Here is a 19,531-nt window from a genome sequence, read left to right on the forward strand (position 1 = left end):
AGTGTAGGATATGCTAATAAATAAATATGTGTAGTAGACAAATAATATATATAAAAAATGTGACATTTTTTAATTTTGTATATATATATATTGTTAACATTTTAATATATTTATAAAGATCATTAAATACTTACAGTAAAATACTTGTTTGCTAATGTGTGTGTGTGTGTGTGTGTGGGCGTTGGTGCATAGGGCTACTGTGTTTAGATCAGACATACTATTCAGCAGTGGGTGTGTAAATTTATGAACTGGATTTAGTTGAAGAGAAACGATGCACTCAGTTTGGCAAGTTCAAGTTTCTGAGCTAAAAGTAGTTTTGTTCACGTTTGAAATATAATTTTCAAAGACTTACAACTGACAGGGTTTGTGTTGTTACTAAAGCATCTACATAGCTTTTGTCTATTTTAATGACAGACATTACTGCAAGAAACGAATGCAGTAGAAGACATCAATCTTTTAGAAGACAGAATATCAGCCTCTGATGAGAGAGAGATACTCAAAGCTGTCAAACGGCCTCTTGATGTGAAGTGCCGCTATTGGACTGAATTCACACATTGGAGAGAACTGTCACAGCCACCGACCTGCTAGTTTTATCTCACAACTGTTGTGAAATTAAAATTCAAAATTGAAATATGATGGCGGTGCATTAGAGGACCTGTGAACACAACCAAGTTGCTGCCACTGGAGTGGTTGGTTGGAGAGGGTCATGACATTATGATGTATCTCTTTTGACCTTTGAAGTGTGTGTGTGTGTGTGGGTGTGCTAGTGAGACACAAGGAGTTTAAATTAAGAAGTGTATAATTGCCAGTGTGATCAAATGTGTGTGTTTGCACTGTGAGTGAACTAAAGCTCAGTGTAGCCCACACACACTCATCGGTGACCTTGCGCTATTTGTCTTGTGTTGAAATGTTCCTGTGGGCTCTCGAAGCCCTGTGGTCATAACATATTCTACATTTTTAGTTTAATAGCAACTCAGGAATAAAAGATAATTTCATGCGCTCAGCTGGATGTTGAAAACTCCTCTGGCGATTAAACTGTAACACTGATGAAATGGTGACGAGCTAAATGATTCAGATTGCAATTTCATGCCCATAGCCCCTTGAGTTTTGAGTTTGTCATGCTAATGATGCTAATATCATGGAGGTCTTCGTATATGATATGATACAAACAAACACAGCATGAAGCACCAGCTGCGTGAATATTTACCTCTCCAAGTTTGTCTTGCTTTCTTTTATTGCCTTTTTAAAAGGATATTTCACTCCTAAATGTATTTATTAAATGTTCATATGTATATGAGCAATGTCACTTGAGTAGCAGTACGATGCGGCCGTAGGTGATCACAGCGTGCTGATATACGGCCATACCGGTTATACAACAGTTTGACGGCACAAATTAAGAGGAAACAACAACCGAGTGTCTTTAAAAACACTCTATTGTGCAGAACTACTTCCTTCTGCCACGGATTCAAATCTCAAGTTGACAGTTTAACAGTTGCCGCTTCATTAAAGCTTATTGTTTTATGTAGAGTATTATGGTATTATAAGAGAGAGGTTGACTAAATGAGTTTATTACCTGCATCTGATATATCATTCATTCTTCTGGTTGATGTCTTAATAGTATATTCATCATAAATCTGATTCATATCACAATCACTAATGGACCGTTTCTCAATGCTAAATGGTCCATATTATTTATATAAAATAATTTTATTGAACAACAATAGCCATTTTAAAAGACAAAAGAAAATAAACACAAGCAAACAATTCAGTCAAACGTATAAAAACAGCGCTCTAGTACAGGATTTAAGTTAAATATAGCCTAAATATAAAGTTATGAAGCTTAATTTTCTCCTTAACCAAAATTGATTTGCTCTGGAACAAGTAAAACCAAAGATTGCCCGTTTGATATACCCCAAATGAATTACAGTATATACATATAATGTTAAACCACTATCTACATCAGAGCCAGTGGAATATTCCGGAAGGACTGTCCGAGATGAGCGCTTAGCAGCCGCTGGATGGCCTGGCCTCTAAACAAACTGTAAAATAGGCGCTATGTTTATATATAGTCACATATTTGAGGTCTAAATAACTAACTTAAACTACATTTTGTGACATAATAACAGTAGTATTTAAAAAAAAAATTGTGGATTTGCTCGACCACCATGACAGTTGCCGTAAGCAGAGTGATTCAAACGTTGAAATGATTCCAGTGCTGTTACTGGGGGAATATGGCATGGCCAATCAGATTCGAGAACCAGAACGAACTGTTGTGTGTTTATATATGTGTGTGTATATATACAGTAGATATATAGTTTTTGGTAATGAGGTTAATGAGATAAATGATGATATAAATGTCATTTTTGTTGAACTATTCCTTTCATTTGTCATGATTTCTTCTGGTGTTTCTTGTTTAAGGATCATTTAAGGTTAAAAGGTGTTGTTAAACCCTGCAGTGTGTTTGATTTCTGCTTTGAGGCGTATCAATTTGTAATGAACAGCAGCCACTCCCCCTTTGCTGAGTGTGTTCCTGTTGTCTTTTTTTAGCAACAGGAACTCTATATTTGGTAATGTTGTTGTTATTGCGGTGCTCCGTGTTCTTACAGCTTTGCCTCCGTTGTCATGGAGACAGTAGTTGTATTGAAATGAGTGAAAGTGTGTGTGTTTGTGTGTGAGGTGGAGGACGAACAAGAGGAATGTTGATAGAAGTGTTGCTCTATACGCATCAAGGTTGCTCAATCTGCATCTTTATCTAGATGAAGACACTGCTTGCAGCACTCAGTATATCAACCAGCCTTGAAAACAGGCCTTGTGTGAATCATTGGGGCAATTTCAAATTCACATCAGCTAGTGTCATTCCATCAGCAGGCCATCCAGCACTCGCTCTGATGTAGATAGTGGTTTAACATTATATATATACTGTAATTCATTTGGGGTATATCAAACGGGCAATCTTTGGTCTTACTTGTTCCAGAGCAAATCAATTTTGGTTAAGGGGAAAATTAAGTTTCATAACTTTATATTTAGGCTATATTTAATTTAAATCCTGTACTAGAGCACTGATGTGACCATTTAACCCCTTAAACACATAATACCTTGAACTTGACACGGTATTCGACCGGCAACCAGTGAAGCGATGCAAGAACAGGCGAAATATGTTCCCTCTTTCGAGTACCAGTAAGAAGCCTGGCGGCAGCGTTCTGTACCATTTGTAGACGGGATAAGGAAGACTTAGCCACCCCAAGGTACAGCGAGTTACAATAATCCAGCCTAGATGTAAAAAGGCATGGATCACTATCTCGAAATCTTTTACTGTTAAAAATGCCTTTAATTTCGCAATAGATCTCAAATGATAAAAGCTACTCTTTTGTCAAATTTAAGGCCGTTATCAAAAATCACCCCCAAATTCTTAGTATGAGCACAAGACTTCCCTCTTAAAGGACCCAGTTGTTTTTCAATCTGTAAAATAGAAGCTAGTGAGCCAAAAACTACAATTTCAGTTTTAGAACCATTCAGTGTTAAAACATTAGCTGCCAGCCTCTTACCTCCTCAAGACAGTTCAACAAAGACTTTATGTCATAATTGCCCTTATTTTTCAAAGGGAGATACACCTGTCTATCATCTGCGCAAAAGTGATATGGAATATTGTGCTTTTGAAAAATCGAGCCTAAAGGGAGCAAATACAACGAAACCAACAGCGGGCCCAATAAAGACCCCTGAGGTACACCACAAGTTAATGATGCAGAGGAGGAAGAAAAATTCCCAACCAGAAAGATACGATTTAAGACAATTCAATGCGGTTCCTTGAATTCCAACACAGTTATTCAACCGTTCCAGCAAGATAGCATGGTCAATTAACTTAAATATTTTTAGTAGTGTAAACTTGGCTAATTTTAAGCATCTAATTCAGTAAATGCCAACTTGCTAATTGGTAACACGATGCTTCGATATCATTAGTTTAGCATACTACAGAATAAGTACAGAAACATAAAACATTTAACCTATATCTGTTCTCAAACCAAGCACATAGTCGTCAACATAATAGCAACCTCCAAAAACCCCAATATAATAGAAAGTCTTCTAAATTACCATAGCAAAACATTAATCTCCCGCTTAACATTAATTCTGCACAAAAAATAAAAACATTATACGGTATAACACTTAAAGGGTTAGTTCACCCAAAAATGAAAATTAAGTCATTAATATTACTCACCCCCATTCTGTACCAACCCCGTAAGACCTTCGTTCGTCTTCGGAACACAAATTAAGATATTTTTGATTAAATTTGAGAGGTGGATCACTGCTACATAGGCACCCTAAGGGATTGAAACTTGACGGCCCAGAAAGTCGTTGAAGAAAATGTTTAAATATTCCATGTGACAACAGTGGCTCAAGTATAAGTTTATCAAGTGAGTCACTTTTTTGTGCGGAAATAAAAACAAAAATAACGACTTTATTCGACTATTCCTTTTCTTCCTTGTAGGCCTGAGACGAGAGTTCAAGAGATTTCCACGACACATGCGCGAAAACTGCGATCTTCTTCTACTCCTTTTAGTTCAGTTCTCGCACATGCGTCGTGGAAATCTCTTGAAGTCTCATCTCAGGACCGCAAGTAAGAAAAGGAATAGTCGAATAAAGTCGTTATTTTTGTTGTTTTTTCCACACAAAAAGTATTCTCGTCGCTTGATAAACTTACAGTTGAGCCTATATGGAATATAGACATTTTCTTCGATGACTTTCTGGGCCGTTAAGTTTCAATCCCTTAGGGTGCCTATGTAGCAGTGATCCACCTCTCAAATTTAATAAAAAATATCTTAATTTGTGCTTCGAAGACGAACGAAGGTCTTACGGGGTTGGTACAGCATGGGGGTGAGTAATTAATGACTTAATTTTCCTTTTTGGGTGAACTAACCCTTTAAATTTCACACTTACCTTTCGAGTGCCATGGCAAAGCATGATGGGAAATAGAAATCCCAGCCAATTTTCTGTTAAATTGAAGTATGTCTAAAAATGTGTCATTTTTGTAAACTCTAAAGAAAAAGGAAGTTCTAAACACTCATAAAAGTTCATTTGATGTGACTAATTTACCCTACTCAAATTATTTTGAACATTAGGGTTTACAGTGATATATTCCCCCTTTACAAGAATGAATGAGAGTTTTTCACATTATGCTAATGAGAATTTGTCTCAAACACGTTCTTGACAAGTGTCAAGAGATGCACCCAGAGATCCTTCTGCAGATGGTAGATCAACACCCTTTGTCACTCAGTGTATTTCCCAAACCAGATGAGCATATAAAATCAATGCTGAATGTTCCTCTATAATTATAAATTCTCGCTCCGAGATTTGAGTTGAATGTGATCTGCATATCTATTGACATTACTGCATTCCTAAATGTGCAGAATGCCCCTCTGGGAGGTGAAACAGTCACGTTAGTAGCATTTATTGCCCCACGATCCCAAAGCCCACTGAATAATTATCATAATTATCATCCATAAATTAGCGCACAATTTCTCACTCGCCGAATAATGCCCTGCGTAATGAAGGTAGTGTTAGTAAGCTAACGTGCAGACACACACGCATGAGTATGCAAGTCTACCATGTGTGCTTCTTGATCTCCACCTTGGATAGAAATCTGTCAAAGTGTGTATGTATGTGTGAGACTGCTGTAGAACATTTATTAGAGGAGACAGTGGGTGTGTTTGACGAACAGGCATGTTTTGTTTTTTTTAATTTAACTACAGTCAGCCATGACAGACTCATTAGGAGTTCATGGTGAGAGACAGAAAGTCTGTGTGTGAGTAACAGGTTCATTAGCAGCACTTCCTGACACAAGGTGTGTTTGACAACAAATTGAAAATTGCCTGAACAACCCTGGAACAACCCTTCATGAACCTGTGGTGGAAAATTTTAAACTGAATATTAAGCTAAACATGTTTTAACAGTTGACCTCATTTAACCTGCTAAATCTCTGAGACAATGTACTAAGACATTCTGTACTTTAGATGAATGTATGTGTGTCAAACGAATGACTGTGTGTATAGATAAAAAATATGGGAATTGGAACTAGACAGATGACTAAGTTAGAACTTGTCATCAGTGAAGTAATCATTAAAACAAAGTCTCCTCTACCCAGTAACAGAAGATACTGTAAATGAAGAATATTAATGTCATTTGACATACCTGTTGTATAAAAACTGATGTATCAGTGTTTTCGGGGGGATTCTCAATGGAGATTCTCTGAGTAGTGCTCGAGAACTCTCCTGGCTGTAATTTCTAGATTTCTGGTCTGATTCTAGAGTCACTCCAAGATTCCTGACTTGATATAAGGATTCGTTTTCCAACACTGAGCTAGTCTAGACACAAGAACATATTTAAGAATTACTGTATATCGCGAACAGGTCGTAGAAACGTGGTGAGATCTAGGCCATAAGAGGTCATGTTGTACATTATTAAACAATGACACAAGAAAGAAAATTGATTTAAGGCTGGTTGAAGCACGTACAGTAAAACACTTTTGCTTTAAACGTGTTTATTATGTGTACTTTTTTGTTGTTGTTAAATATAGACCACAGTTCACCCTCTCTTTGCTTCAGTCTGGTTTGCTCAATAATTTTCTTCTTTGTGCATTTTTTTATCACTGTTTTCAAGTGGAGCCAGTTTTCTGGCAAGTGCATTTGTGTGTGAAATGAAACCACTTAAATCAGAGACATTTTTCTCATGCATATTAATTAATTTGGCATTTTGGCCACCTGTGATGCAACTGAAAGCTAAGATGATGTTTATGTAAAGCTTCCTGTGGTTATACAACTGCTTGACTCTGTACATAGTCATCTCTTTTTGTCGTTTTCTCTCCTGTCTCACTTTGTCTCTCCCTCTCGCTGAGCAATATGTATTGCACATCTATTCCACCTCCTACTTACAGGCTTACCTCGCTGCTGTAGACAAACTCTATTGCGTAGTGCATTTGATTTTTGTTGGAATGTATTTGTTGGAATGCAGAAATCGTTAATGAAAGCAAGCATCAAAAGCATCTTTTTCTTACAACGATTGGAGTCATTCATGGGAATATAAAAGGCTGTTATGACTTTCTAACAATTGTGACCATTTCACGTATTTAATTTATATCTCACAATTTGACCTTATATTTTGCAGTTTATCATATTTATATCTTCTTATTGGAACCAATTTCTATTGCAACTATATATCTTACAATTGCAACTTTCTTACACTTGCAAGTATTTCTCATAATTGCGACTTTCTCACAATTACAACTATTTGTTGTAATCATTTTTTTCTCACAGTTTGACTTTTTATTTAGCAGTTTCCCATAACTATGACTTCATATCTTGCTGTTGCAACTATTTGTATTGCGACTATACAGTATATCTCACTGTTGCTACTTACACTCACACTTGCAACTTTTCTCGTAATTGCGACTTTCTAACAGTTGTAACTTTCTCGTAATTGCAAAATTCTCACAATTGCAACTATTTCTCATAATTAATTTATCACAGTTTGACTAAATTTTGCATTTTCCCATAATTATGACTTCATATCTTGCTATTGAAACTATTTGTATTGCTACAGTACTTACAACTTTTCTCTTAATTGCGACTTTCTCACAATTGCAGCTATTTAATGTAAATTCTACTGTACTTTCTAACTATTGCAACTATTTCTCGTTATTGCAACTTTCTAAAAATTGTAACTTTCTCGTAATTGCAAAATTCTCACAATTGCAACTATTTCTCATAAGTAATTTATCTCACAGTTTGATTAAATTTAGCATTTTCCCATAATTATGACTTAATATCTTGATATTGAAACTATTTGTATTGCTACTTACACTCACACTTACAACTTTTCTCTTAATTGCGACTTTCTCACAATTGCAGCTATTTCTTGTAATTGCAATTTTTCTCACAATTGCAACTATTTAATTAAAATTCTACTGTACTTTCTAACAGTTGCAACTATTTCTTATTATTGCAACTTTCTAACAATTGTAACTTTCTCGTAATTGCAAAATTCTCACAATTGCAACTATTTGTCGTAATTAATTTGTCTCACAGTTTGACTAAATTTAGCATTTTCCCATAATTATGATTTCATATCTTGCTATTGAAACTATTTGTATTGCTACTTACACTCACACTTACAACTTTTAATTGCATAATTGCGATTTTCTCACAATTGCAACTATTTAATATAAATTCTACTGTACTTTCTAACAATTGCAACTATTTCTCGTTATTGCAACTTTCTAACAATTGCAAATATTTCTCATAATTAATTTATCTCACGGTTTCACTAAATGTAGCATTTTCCCATAATTATGACTTTATATCTTGCAGTTGCGACTTTATTTCTATTGCGACTATATGCCTCACATTTGTGACTTTCTCACTATTGAAACTTTTTTCGTAAATACAAACTTCTCACTATTACTACTTTTTTAGTAATTATGAATTTACATATGACCATTTTACTATATTTACCAGTTTTGACTTTATTTCTCATTTGTAAATACGTATCTTGTAATTGTAGTTTTATATCTCAAAATCTGATATTATACAGTATCTCACAATGTGACTTCATATCTTGCAATTGTGACTCTCACAATTGCACCCTTATGTGCGACTTTATATCTAACAATGTGAATTTTTTTTTAACTTCTTTTTTTTTAAACATTTTTAAAATAAAACGTGTCCAAACTCAGCCTGCTTCTCTTAATTATTTGAAGTTGAATTATAAACCAAACATTTATGCATTGTCGCTCATATTCAAGGGCCAGAAATTTGATACCGCTCTCTTCTAGATGACTCCAGCAGCCAGTAATTGGTTACAATCGCTTTGGAGATCGTATCATCTTGGCTTGACTTGTAAAAGTCTCCTCTTTAAGTGACTAATGCTAACATTTCACTTTTTCCTGTCATAGCCAAAGCAACGGACCTCGCTGTCGTCCTCCCAGGACGTCCAGAAACCCCTACAGAACCACAGCTGCGAGCCATCGGAGGTCAGCTCATCTCTTGGCTACGCCAGCTTCAGCACCAGCCCCCCCGCCAGCCCCCCCATCAGCCCCGCCAACTGCTCGACCGGATCCGCCGAAGACTACGGCCTCACTGGTACGACTCTTCTCATCTTGTTGGTCTAGACGACAAAGATTTCTCATAAAATCCCTTACGACAAATAAGAAAGACACAATTTGAGAAAACTGCTGACATGCAGTAAGAATATAGCGTTATGTGTCTTGAGTAAACCAATAATAGTAGCTTTGGGACAGATTCACTTTCTGTTTACAGGGAAGGTGTTTCTATGGGCAATTGAGCCAATGATATCACCGTCTGGATAACCCAGCCGACCCCCCTCGCGTCTCTCATACAGACATGTTAATTTCAGCAGGAAGCCTCTCTCTTGATTTGCTTGTGCCAGCAGCAGAGTGATTCCCGCCGCTTTGAGCATCACTATTGTAAAAGTGTGACTGAATTGCTCATCAAGCCACATTTTAACGGCTTGAACAGCATTTTAAAGTGCCGCTCAGCTACTCGGCACGGTATGACAGCAGCAGCCAGCATTAGAGCATGTGGGAATGTCCTCGGTCTGAATTGTTTGTAAAAATACTGCATTCAGAGAGCAACGCAGGGAGGTTCTGCACAAGGCCCTGTGCAAAGCAAACGCACCATCTCAGCAAACGTCAGTGTTTTGGCACGGGCGAGTTTTGCTGTCATTTCCTCAGCATCCACCTACGGCACTGCTGGTCGAGTGGGCAGTTGATGCTGTTTCCATGGCGATGTCATCCTGGTGCTGAGGTGGGGTAGTCATGGTGACGCTGGTGTACTTTGCAGTCCGTTGGATTTCACTAATGCTTTGCACATGCTTGTCTGGCACCCTGATCCCCTGACGCATGTGTTCAGAGAAATAGGGGGAAAGTAGGGAGGTGGGAGAGAGAGAATCTAATTATAAGAGTTAGTGCTTGTTCACTTTTGCCAAGTATGCTCTTTTAGTTTAGCTACGGTAACAAGGGGAGTGTTGCAATAGCTACAGTACTTTTGTTAAGTGCATTTTTTTACTTTCCTCCTGCAGTCAGGTAGCATCCAAAATTAGCACACCGCTTGTTAGAAATAATTGTGTTTGGTGAATAAATAAAACAGTTATTTTTGAGTTGTCCAGTAAAAATATTTAGATTTTTTTTAATAGCATTTTTTATTTTTCCACCAGATGTGAAATAACTCTCAATACAAGGATCAATATGAGAAACAAAATAACTGTCTTTTTGATGTTTCTGCAGCAGGTACAATTTCACATAAGGATAGAGTCTGACTCACTCACTCAGGAGAATTGGTTGTGATATTATGATAATTCAAGGATTACAGTTATAAATACAGTATAAATCATTTCAGTCTAATTTGAATAAATACAAATACTTTATTATTGTTCTTTTTATAGAGATGTAGATAGATAGATAGATATAGATGTTACAATTACTATTATATTATAATAATAAAAATAATTACTAAATATTTTCCACTATTTTTTATGGCTGATAATTCATCATTATGTTTATTTTATAATGTAATTATCTTTTATTTTTTTTACATACAAATTACATATTTTAAAAATATATAAATGTTTACTTATTAATTATATATTCTGTACTATATTATATTGTATAAAAAATGATAAAATAATGCACAAGTCTTTTCAAGGAGTGGTAAGTATTAAATATAAATTAGTGGTAAAAACACTCCCCATTTAGGCCGTGTGTCCACCAAAGCGTTTTTCCACGCGCCTGGCGTATGTTTTCAGTTGTTTTTAATGGGAGCGCCGTGTTTTTTAAACGTCATGAGCGTAATGAGGAGCTGGGCATTTTTTTTACGCTGAAGCGTTTTTCACTGGTCGCCGAGAGTTGAAAAATGTTCAACTTTGGATAAAACGCAGCGCTCATCACTGTCATTTCTTACCCAGCTGTCCAATCACAGTGGAGGAGGGGCGGGACTAATACCACACCGACCAACTGTCACAACATTCAAACTGTGCTGCGGATATTATGTATCATAGCGACGAAACGTCTCAACGGAAAAAAAACGCTCTCAAGCGCCCAAAGCACTCTGCCAGTAGAGCGTCTGGCATTTTCAGCTGGCTAAAAATGCTTTGGTGGACACACGGCTTTAGTCTGACTACGTCAGACTTCATACTTCGCTCATTTCAGTTCGCTTCTGTACTCTGAGATGGCGACATATCTCTCATTTTTCCTCCGGCCTGAAAAGAGCCGGCCAATCAACGAACAGAGGGCGGGCTGAGAGTTGTGATTCAGACGCTAAGCGCTGAGTTTAAGATTGTATTTTAGGTTAGGGTAATCTAAACGACCATGGATATGGAGACACGGAATGCAATTCGGTCTGTTTCCCGGTATTTGCAAACTGAAGCCCGAACAATAAGGGTGTTTGTTAAACGTTTTGAATGGAGGTGATGTTTAAGTTGGAGAAAGAGGTGATTGCATTATGTGATTGGCTTACGGGTAACTAATGATTTTATACTTCAGACAAGCCCGCAACCCCGCCCCCCCTTCCCAATACACAGTCACACACACACACACACACATTTAATTATGCAATTTCAGAGTGTCTATGAAGCAAAGGGAAGTAGCAGAGTTTGGTATTACCAGGCTACTCCCCATTGGCAGGTGTGTCAAAAAAAAGTTGATATTGAATTTTGCTGTTAGTCTAAGCTGTCAAACCTTTCTACCATTTATTAAACTCAATCACTTGTATAGATCTCAAAGGATGCCATTATTTCTTCTGTATCGCTCCTGAAATTCTCCCTACCTGTGGATGTGTGTGGCTGGCAATCCTTAAACTAAAGCCTCATTTGGCCTGTGAGTTACACAACTCTCCCTGGCCACATTATACATCATTCCCTCTGTACAAGACAAGCAATCTCTTAAGGAAGGCAATCGGTGATGGAAATATCACTGTTGCATTGAAAACCCTTTTGCCACCACAGGGAAGTTTATATCTCTGTTTGCCAGATCTCCACTGTGAAAAGGGCCTTTTTATCTCAGTCACTCTCCAGTCAAATGGAGGGGTGCTCTCCTCTTCTCTTTTGATGGCGGTTCCCTATTGGTCTGCCCTAATACATGTGTCTTCTGTCCCACTGTTGCAGGACTTTGTATGGTGGCATTTCAAGGGGTTTCTGAGGGGCATCTGCATGGTAGCGTGTCGTTCTGGCGTTCTTTGCCTTCCTGCCTGTTACAGAAGCAGATTTGTAGGTTATCAACATCTAGCAGTGCCTTCTGTCGATGGTACTTTTATTTAATTTTGCTGGCATATGATGTAAAAAAAAAAAATGTAATAAGCGCCATCACTGGAATCACATGTTAGCATCTCTTCTGAGAGGCCAAGACATGATTTCCAAGCGCTGTTGTGATTGAAGCCGAAATCACAGTAAAGGCATTGAAGTCCTCTCTCTGCAGCTCCAGGAATAGATCTCACATGTTCATGCTTTCGTTCACCCCATCTTCTTCGTTTTTCATCTTCCTCCTCCTCCTCCCCCTCCTCCTCCTCACTATTTATTAGCTATATAATGTCCATTGTATTGTTGCCGTGGCAACTAGCGTTGAGTGAGGAGCGCATTGTAGTTTCTTTGATGCCGTGCCTTCATAGGTAATGAAATGAAGTTCTGTCGTTTCCCTACAGTAGGTGCAAGAGAGATGGAGAGATAGACTGAGGCATGATGAGAGTGTAGAGAAGACAAGTTCTCATCGCTTTGGGTTACCAAAGGTGGTGTATTTTTATCCAGCTGCACTCGGTGCAAACATTATTGATGTGGTGTTTTGTAACTGTGGGGAAAGATGAGTGAGATTGCAGCGCTGCGATGCACTGAGGCCTTTCAGCTGCGAGATAAAGTCAAGTTGTTCTTCTTTTATTGCCAAGCATGATGACCTGCATCCATCACCTTAACCAGTCAAAATGTTCAGCAATGAATTCATTGATTCAATGTCAGAATTAAATATTAGAAAATGTGTTCCTACTAAATATTCCACTCTCATTGCAACTAAAGTTCCCACATCTGACTTTGCAAATTGTAATTCAAATGGGATGTATTGGGATAAAGCAGTCTGGTTGAAATAAAATGTATGCATTTGACAATTTTCAAAAGGTCTTCTGGACATCGATGCCTTTATTGCATGAGTGGGATTGTGGATGGGCAGTAGAGTTTGTTGGATTGCTGCACACAAGGCTATGGATTTGACAGCTACTCTTCAACATGTGTAAACTAGTTACAATAACAATTACAGTGGCTTCCATGATGATTCTGTAAATGACTAGGTCAACCCTGAACTACAGGGCTCAAAGAAAATACCGGGTTGACCACTGGTAATTACACAATTGTGGTGGCGTTCTTGTGCATTCAACCAGTGAATACAGCCATTCTGACATCACTTAATGGCAGCATCAGTCCAGTCTGTGGGCATCTTGATAATGCCCTTAGACAGCTATTTCCAGACAAGAGGGTTTTTTTTTTCCAATCACAGTTTTGATGTACTTGAATGGAGCTGTTGGCTAAATGTACATTTCCTTCTCATTCAATTTGATGTGCTGACATTTCTTGCCCATTTGCCAATTTCTCATATACAATATATATATATATATATATATATATATATATATATATGGGTTTGTGTGTGTGTGTGTTTGTGTGTGCATGCGTGCGTGCATGCGCATAACACACATATATATATACACACACACACACACACAGACACACACATACTGACATACACACAAATATATACAGTATATACATATAATAATATATACTGTACACTGTAAAAATATATTTTCATGATTTGTAATCACATTTTTTCTTTTGTCAAATCAACTTAGATAATTTATGTAGTTCAGATAACAAAAATTGTGAGTTTCTGATGAATAAATCAATCTCCTTCATTGTATTAACTCATTTTTTCCATTTGAATGAACTTAAAATTTTAAGGCAGCCAGGTTACTTATTTTTTTTAAGTTAAACCAACAATATTTTTTTATAGTGTTGTACATACATACAATATGTTAATAATAATGACTAAACTTTAGTGACGTGACTAATCGGGATTAATCGATTTGATAGCCCTAATATATATATATATATATATATATATATATATATATATATATATATATATATATATATATATATATATATATATGAAGAGTTCAGATGCAAAAGCCTCTAAATGCCATTTGAAATTTTCTTCTAAAATGACCATTTTTATCAAGCTTGTATATTTAAGTTCAGTAATTTCATTTAAATGACAATTAATATGTAATCGTCATTGCCATTTAAGTGAAATTACTGAACTTAAATATACAAGCTTGATAAAAATGATCATTTTAGAAGAAAATTTCAAATGGCTCTTAGAGGCTTTTGCATCTGAACTCTTCATATATATATATATATAATTTTTCATATAAAATGTTGAAAAATCATTAAAAATAAACATAAAAAAATCTAACAGTGCCCTAGAAATAGTGCAAAATCTTAAATATTTGTTTTGACTTCATCTGTTTTTATTAATAATTTATTTACTTATTTATACAAATTTCATCTTGAATTTACAGAAATAAGTGTGATCTTAGATTTTTTGATTTTTTTACAACAGTTATCAATAAATAACCGTAACCCTAACCCAAATAATGACAAAAAGAGTTTAATTTGACAATAATTGCTAAATTTGATATAAAAACAAATGCCTATACTAGCAATCTAGAATAACAAAACTAGATGTTGCCTTTGTCCATTGATTGTTTATTGTTTAATAATACTGTCACCATGTTCTTCAATTCACTTTTTTCGATAAGTGCCTTCTTGTCCTCTGCTGTACTGCCAAGAATGTCCAAGAACTCTAAACTGACCTGATGTCCACTTATTCTCTTCACCATATTATTAATTGGAGTGTTTTGGTGTGTACTCGGCACTCATGCAGGCGTTATTGTGCGCCCTACTCATCTTTATGAGTCAGCGTGCTAACGGGGCTCCGTGGCATAATTAAACACCATCATTCCATTAAAGAGAGTTTGATTAGAGGATCTGTGTGTGTGTGTGTTCCTTGTAGTGCAGCCTCCCACAGGGATTCATATAGATCAGAGTGCCTTGAGTGCTTTGATAAAATGAATGTTTTTATTGTCCACCCATAAACGCACACACATACAGTACTCACTCACACATGCATTTATGTACTCCTACAACTGTATAAGCGCACACACACATACACTTGTGTCATCTGAACAGTTTTAGTTTCTAATGTTGCACAAATCTACCATCACTCTTCTGACAGCATGCGTACCCCACAGCACTTTTCGATGCTGGTTGCCTTGGAGATGGTGCGTTTTAAGACAAATGGGAAAGCTACTGTGAATTCAATATTTTATAATTGTTTATGATTCCTGTGGGTATATAGGGAGAGATTCCATACAAGAAAGGGTATATTGAATTGTATTTTGTAGAAGTGCTGCCCATGAGACCTGAGTGACTGACAGATTCATAGACTGATTTGTATGGGTGTACATTTAGACGTCGGGCAGCAGGCCCTTTAAGATGTTAGGTGATTGACAGGGCTGATATTGTTCTGTGACTTTTAATATCTGAGAGTAAGTCAAAGACAAGCACCAGAGAAAATGAAACAAGATGATACCAGATGCTGTGCTGAACCCTGTCCTGCATCATAACCTAACTTGCCCCTCCTGATGTAACTCAGTGAGGAAATGCTCACGCGCTCATACACGCCTTGCTTTATGACTATCTGTAGGCTACACAAGTTATTGATTTTTGGATAATTTATGTTAATGTCACTACAACTTTATTGGGCTATTGGGATTTTAATCCTCAATACTTTGGAAGAGACGGTTGATAAGACAAGAATCACTATTAATATTGCTTATACTTACACTTCAGTACATCGAGGAAAGGATTAAGGAATGTTATGACTTTTCGAAATTATTGATTTTTGTGGTTGCTACTGTGTTCTGGGTGTTTTTTTTACAGTGATATGCCATTGCTAAAGTGCTCTGGGTTTTTAGATGGTTTCTTACAGCCCCAAGTCAAAAGAGCACATGCCTTCACCGCTATTAATTTTGATCTCTAAATGGCTCATGTCCCCCATTCAATGTAAGCCTATGATTTTCTTAAACCTTTTTTTTTTATAATATACTAGGTAAAAATCACGAGTCTAATTGTTTGAAATGTAATGGCACATATTTCCTCAAAAAAATGTCTTGATTTTTACTTTTTTTTATTAACATTATACATGCTCCGGGACCTCTTCACTCTGACAACTTAGAGCCATTCAATATAAAAAGAGCTATATTTTTAAAGGTATGAAAATTATATACACTACCATTCAAAAGTTTGAGGTCGATAAGCAAAAATATTTTGAAATATTTAAAAAAAATTAAAATAACTGTTTTTTTTTTTTTTTTTTAAACTGGCAATTTATTCCTGTGATGCAAAGCTGAATTTTCAGTATCATTACTCACTCTAAGAAAACAGATATCACTCTAATATGCTGATTTGGTGCTCAAAAAGCATTTCTGATTATTATCATTATTGAAAACAGTATGTTAACAGTAACAGTATTTCATGAAAAGATTAAAAGAACAGCATTTATTCGAAATGGAAATCTTTGGTAACATTATAGTGTGTCATTTGAACGGTAGTGTATATTTATTAAAGGTCCCCTGACATGGGGCTATTTTATAATTTTATAATGTTTCCTGGGTTGCCCTTATAATGCCAGTATGTTTTTTAGATCAAAAATACTCATAATTTATAAATAAAAGGCATTTATCCTAGCCTGATTTTAGCCTGTGATTTGATTGGCTGACATACTTTCTCGAATACTTTTACTACAGCTATTATACGTTTTTACTATTACCGCTATCAAGATTAACGAATCGTGAGTTTTTAAAGTATTTAAAATCTATTCCCATCACATAAAATGTTGCCGTGATTTTGGGAAGTTGTGTCGGCGCATTTCCAGAGAAAATAAAATTAACCCATTGTTTCTTCAGACGCTCAGATGAAGGAACTAAAAAATACTTTTGTGTTCATTTGTACATCCGAACACGGATCAACTGCCATGCTTCGCTCGTTTGCAAGCCATGATATCTCTCGAGGAAAAACTGAAATCGCACTGAAATCGCACGTTCGTTCTTCCTAGCTCACTTTCGCGAGCCTTTCCCCTGTATGACGTCATACAGGGGAGATTCAAGATCAATGCGTCTGAGTTTTCATTTTCTCAAAGGCAGAAAAAGATAGCCAAAGCTCGATTTACACCAATTGAAATTTCTGGTCACTGGGGGACCTATACAGGCTAGAAGAACTCATATTAATGTTCAAAAATTTCCGAAAGTGAAAATTTCATGTCATGTCAGGGGACCTTTAATAACTCATAACATTATTAAATAATATATTATGCTAAACAGATCATCTTCTTTTTCTGTATTATAGTTGTCTGAGAACCCCTTGCTTTATCATTGCAGACCCTAAGTATGAATACTAGTGATATGCCTTAGCAAGCACTAGATTGTTTTCTGACTATTGGAATATTAGAGTCCTTTATTTATTTAATGTAAAATGCACATATATTTTCCTCTCTTCCTCTCTCTGTGAGCTGCTGTAGGACTAGTAGGATGTCTGGTCCTATTTTTGGCAGGAAATGGGTGCAGTTCAATACGGCGCAGTACACATTTGTTAACAAGCAATTAAACATGTGGCCTTTAATCCACTGGAAGAGGCAGCCATCAGCTCAGTGTATGTGTGTGTGTGTTTGTGAGCGGCTCAGCCCATTCTGCTCTTTTTCTACTGTTCTCCATCATTACTTCCTCTTGCATCCACAACCCCACCCTGAATTTCAGACTAATCTAAAAAGACAAACAACATTAACTTTAAGTTCCCTAATGCTGTACAAGCTCTCGAATAAATATGCCCAGAGTACTTATTTTTAAGTTTCTGTTGTGACATGACAAGACATGACAGTGTGCCGTGTGTGTGTTTGAGTATGTGTGTAAATGTGTGCACTGAAACATCACTGGAATGCATGTGTGGTGCAACAGTGGCCCTATCAGATCTTTGAGAATAAAAAAACTACATGTAAACGGCAAACGAATGTGTGCGAGTGTGACCTCAGAGGTGGGACTCGCACACATAACCTCATTCCTCATAAGATCGTCCTCCTGGAAAGTCCTGCTGACTGTTTTGCTGCTTCATACCTGTTAGTATACGAGCTCAATAGAGGTCTTCAAGAAGGAGGTAGGTGGTTTAGCGTTATTGTAGCATGTGATATTTTTAGTCATGGGTGTTTCTCCATGTTTAATGAAGGGAGGGGTGGTCCACAACTTTTAAGAATATATACTCTTTTCAATTTAACCTTTAGATTCAAGCTGAGTTTCGCTCTTCCCTGTCGGCCCAGCATGCACTGCGTCTCTTGTTTTATCACTGGCTCTGGCTGATGTTCTCCACCCTGCTGTTTACTGCATGTTCTGGAAGAGCTCTTCTCACTAGTGAGTCAGAAATACAGCAGTAAGCTCATCATCTGGATAATAACTCCGTAAGCTGCTCTCACACCCAGCAGTCTAGTCACTCGAAATCAGAATTAAGTCCTCATTTACTGTGGTTTCCAAACCGCAAGTGGTCCATATGACTCTAGCTCTATATTCTAAATCTTCTGAAGTTATGTGATAGATTTGTGTGAGAAGATCTCTCTCAAATCTCATTTGGGTTTGCATATATTGACTTGACTTGTATTCTTTATACCCTGTAAAGCCTGACATGTGAACTAATAGTCAGAAAAAAAAAGAAAAGAAAAAAAAATATATATAGAGAGATTTTTATATATATATATATATATATATTGATTTTTGATATATATATATATATATATTGATATTTTTGATTTTGCTTTCAATTTTGCTTTTTGCTTTTTATATATATATATAACAAAATCAAATTTTTTACAATTTTGAAAGCAATATACATTTTTTTATTAAGTATCATATTTGATTGTTACATCAGACTTTGGCTTTTGTATATGTATATATATATATATATATATATGTGTGTGTGATAAAAGAGAATATGGAGCTAATACTCAAGGAGGAAAAAACACCAGTTTTATTAGGGCTAAACCTATTGCAAAAATAGGTATTTTCGTAAAGTTGCTGATATTTATTTGATGGTTCTGACAATCCTGTAATGTAAATCAATAAGATTTAACAATATAACAGACTACTAAATATCAGATAACTGATAAATATCAGTTGTTACTCTATATTTGGTGATATGTCTTTGTAAGATGATATTTAATTGCCTACTTTGCAACTTTGCAGTTTTTATTGTTGGTTTAAAACATGTAATGCAATGTAATAGAAATATGACAGACATAAATTCCTCGAAAGCCTGATCTATCCTTTCTGATATTCACATTTGAACAGGATTTTTCTAAAAATATTACTAACAATATAATTACTTGGTA

General features: G+C 36.2%; 1 protein-coding gene across 8 annotated transcripts in view; it reads left to right on the forward strand.

Moving 5' to 3' along the window:
- Window positions 1-19,531, forward strand: part of anks1b (ankyrin repeat and sterile alpha motif domain containing 1B) — a 173,603-nt gene that overhangs the window by 84,658 nt on the left and 69,414 nt on the right. For all 8 annotated transcript variants that reach the window (XM_089126724.1, XM_039668353.2, XM_039668354.2 and 5 more), the window contains one exon: window positions 8,942-9,128. In XM_089126724.1, the coding sequence (XP_088982850.1) occupies window positions 8,942-9,128 (187 nt within the window). The remainder of the gene's footprint in view (window positions 1-8,941; window positions 9,129-19,531) is intronic.

This window comes from Pimephales promelas, chromosome 24, assembly GCF_988280905.1.
Source record: "Pimephales promelas chromosome 24, fPimPro1.hap1.1, whole genome shotgun sequence".
In the NCBI taxonomy this organism is placed as follows: Eukaryota; Metazoa; Chordata; class Actinopteri; order Cypriniformes; family Leuciscidae; genus Pimephales; species Pimephales promelas.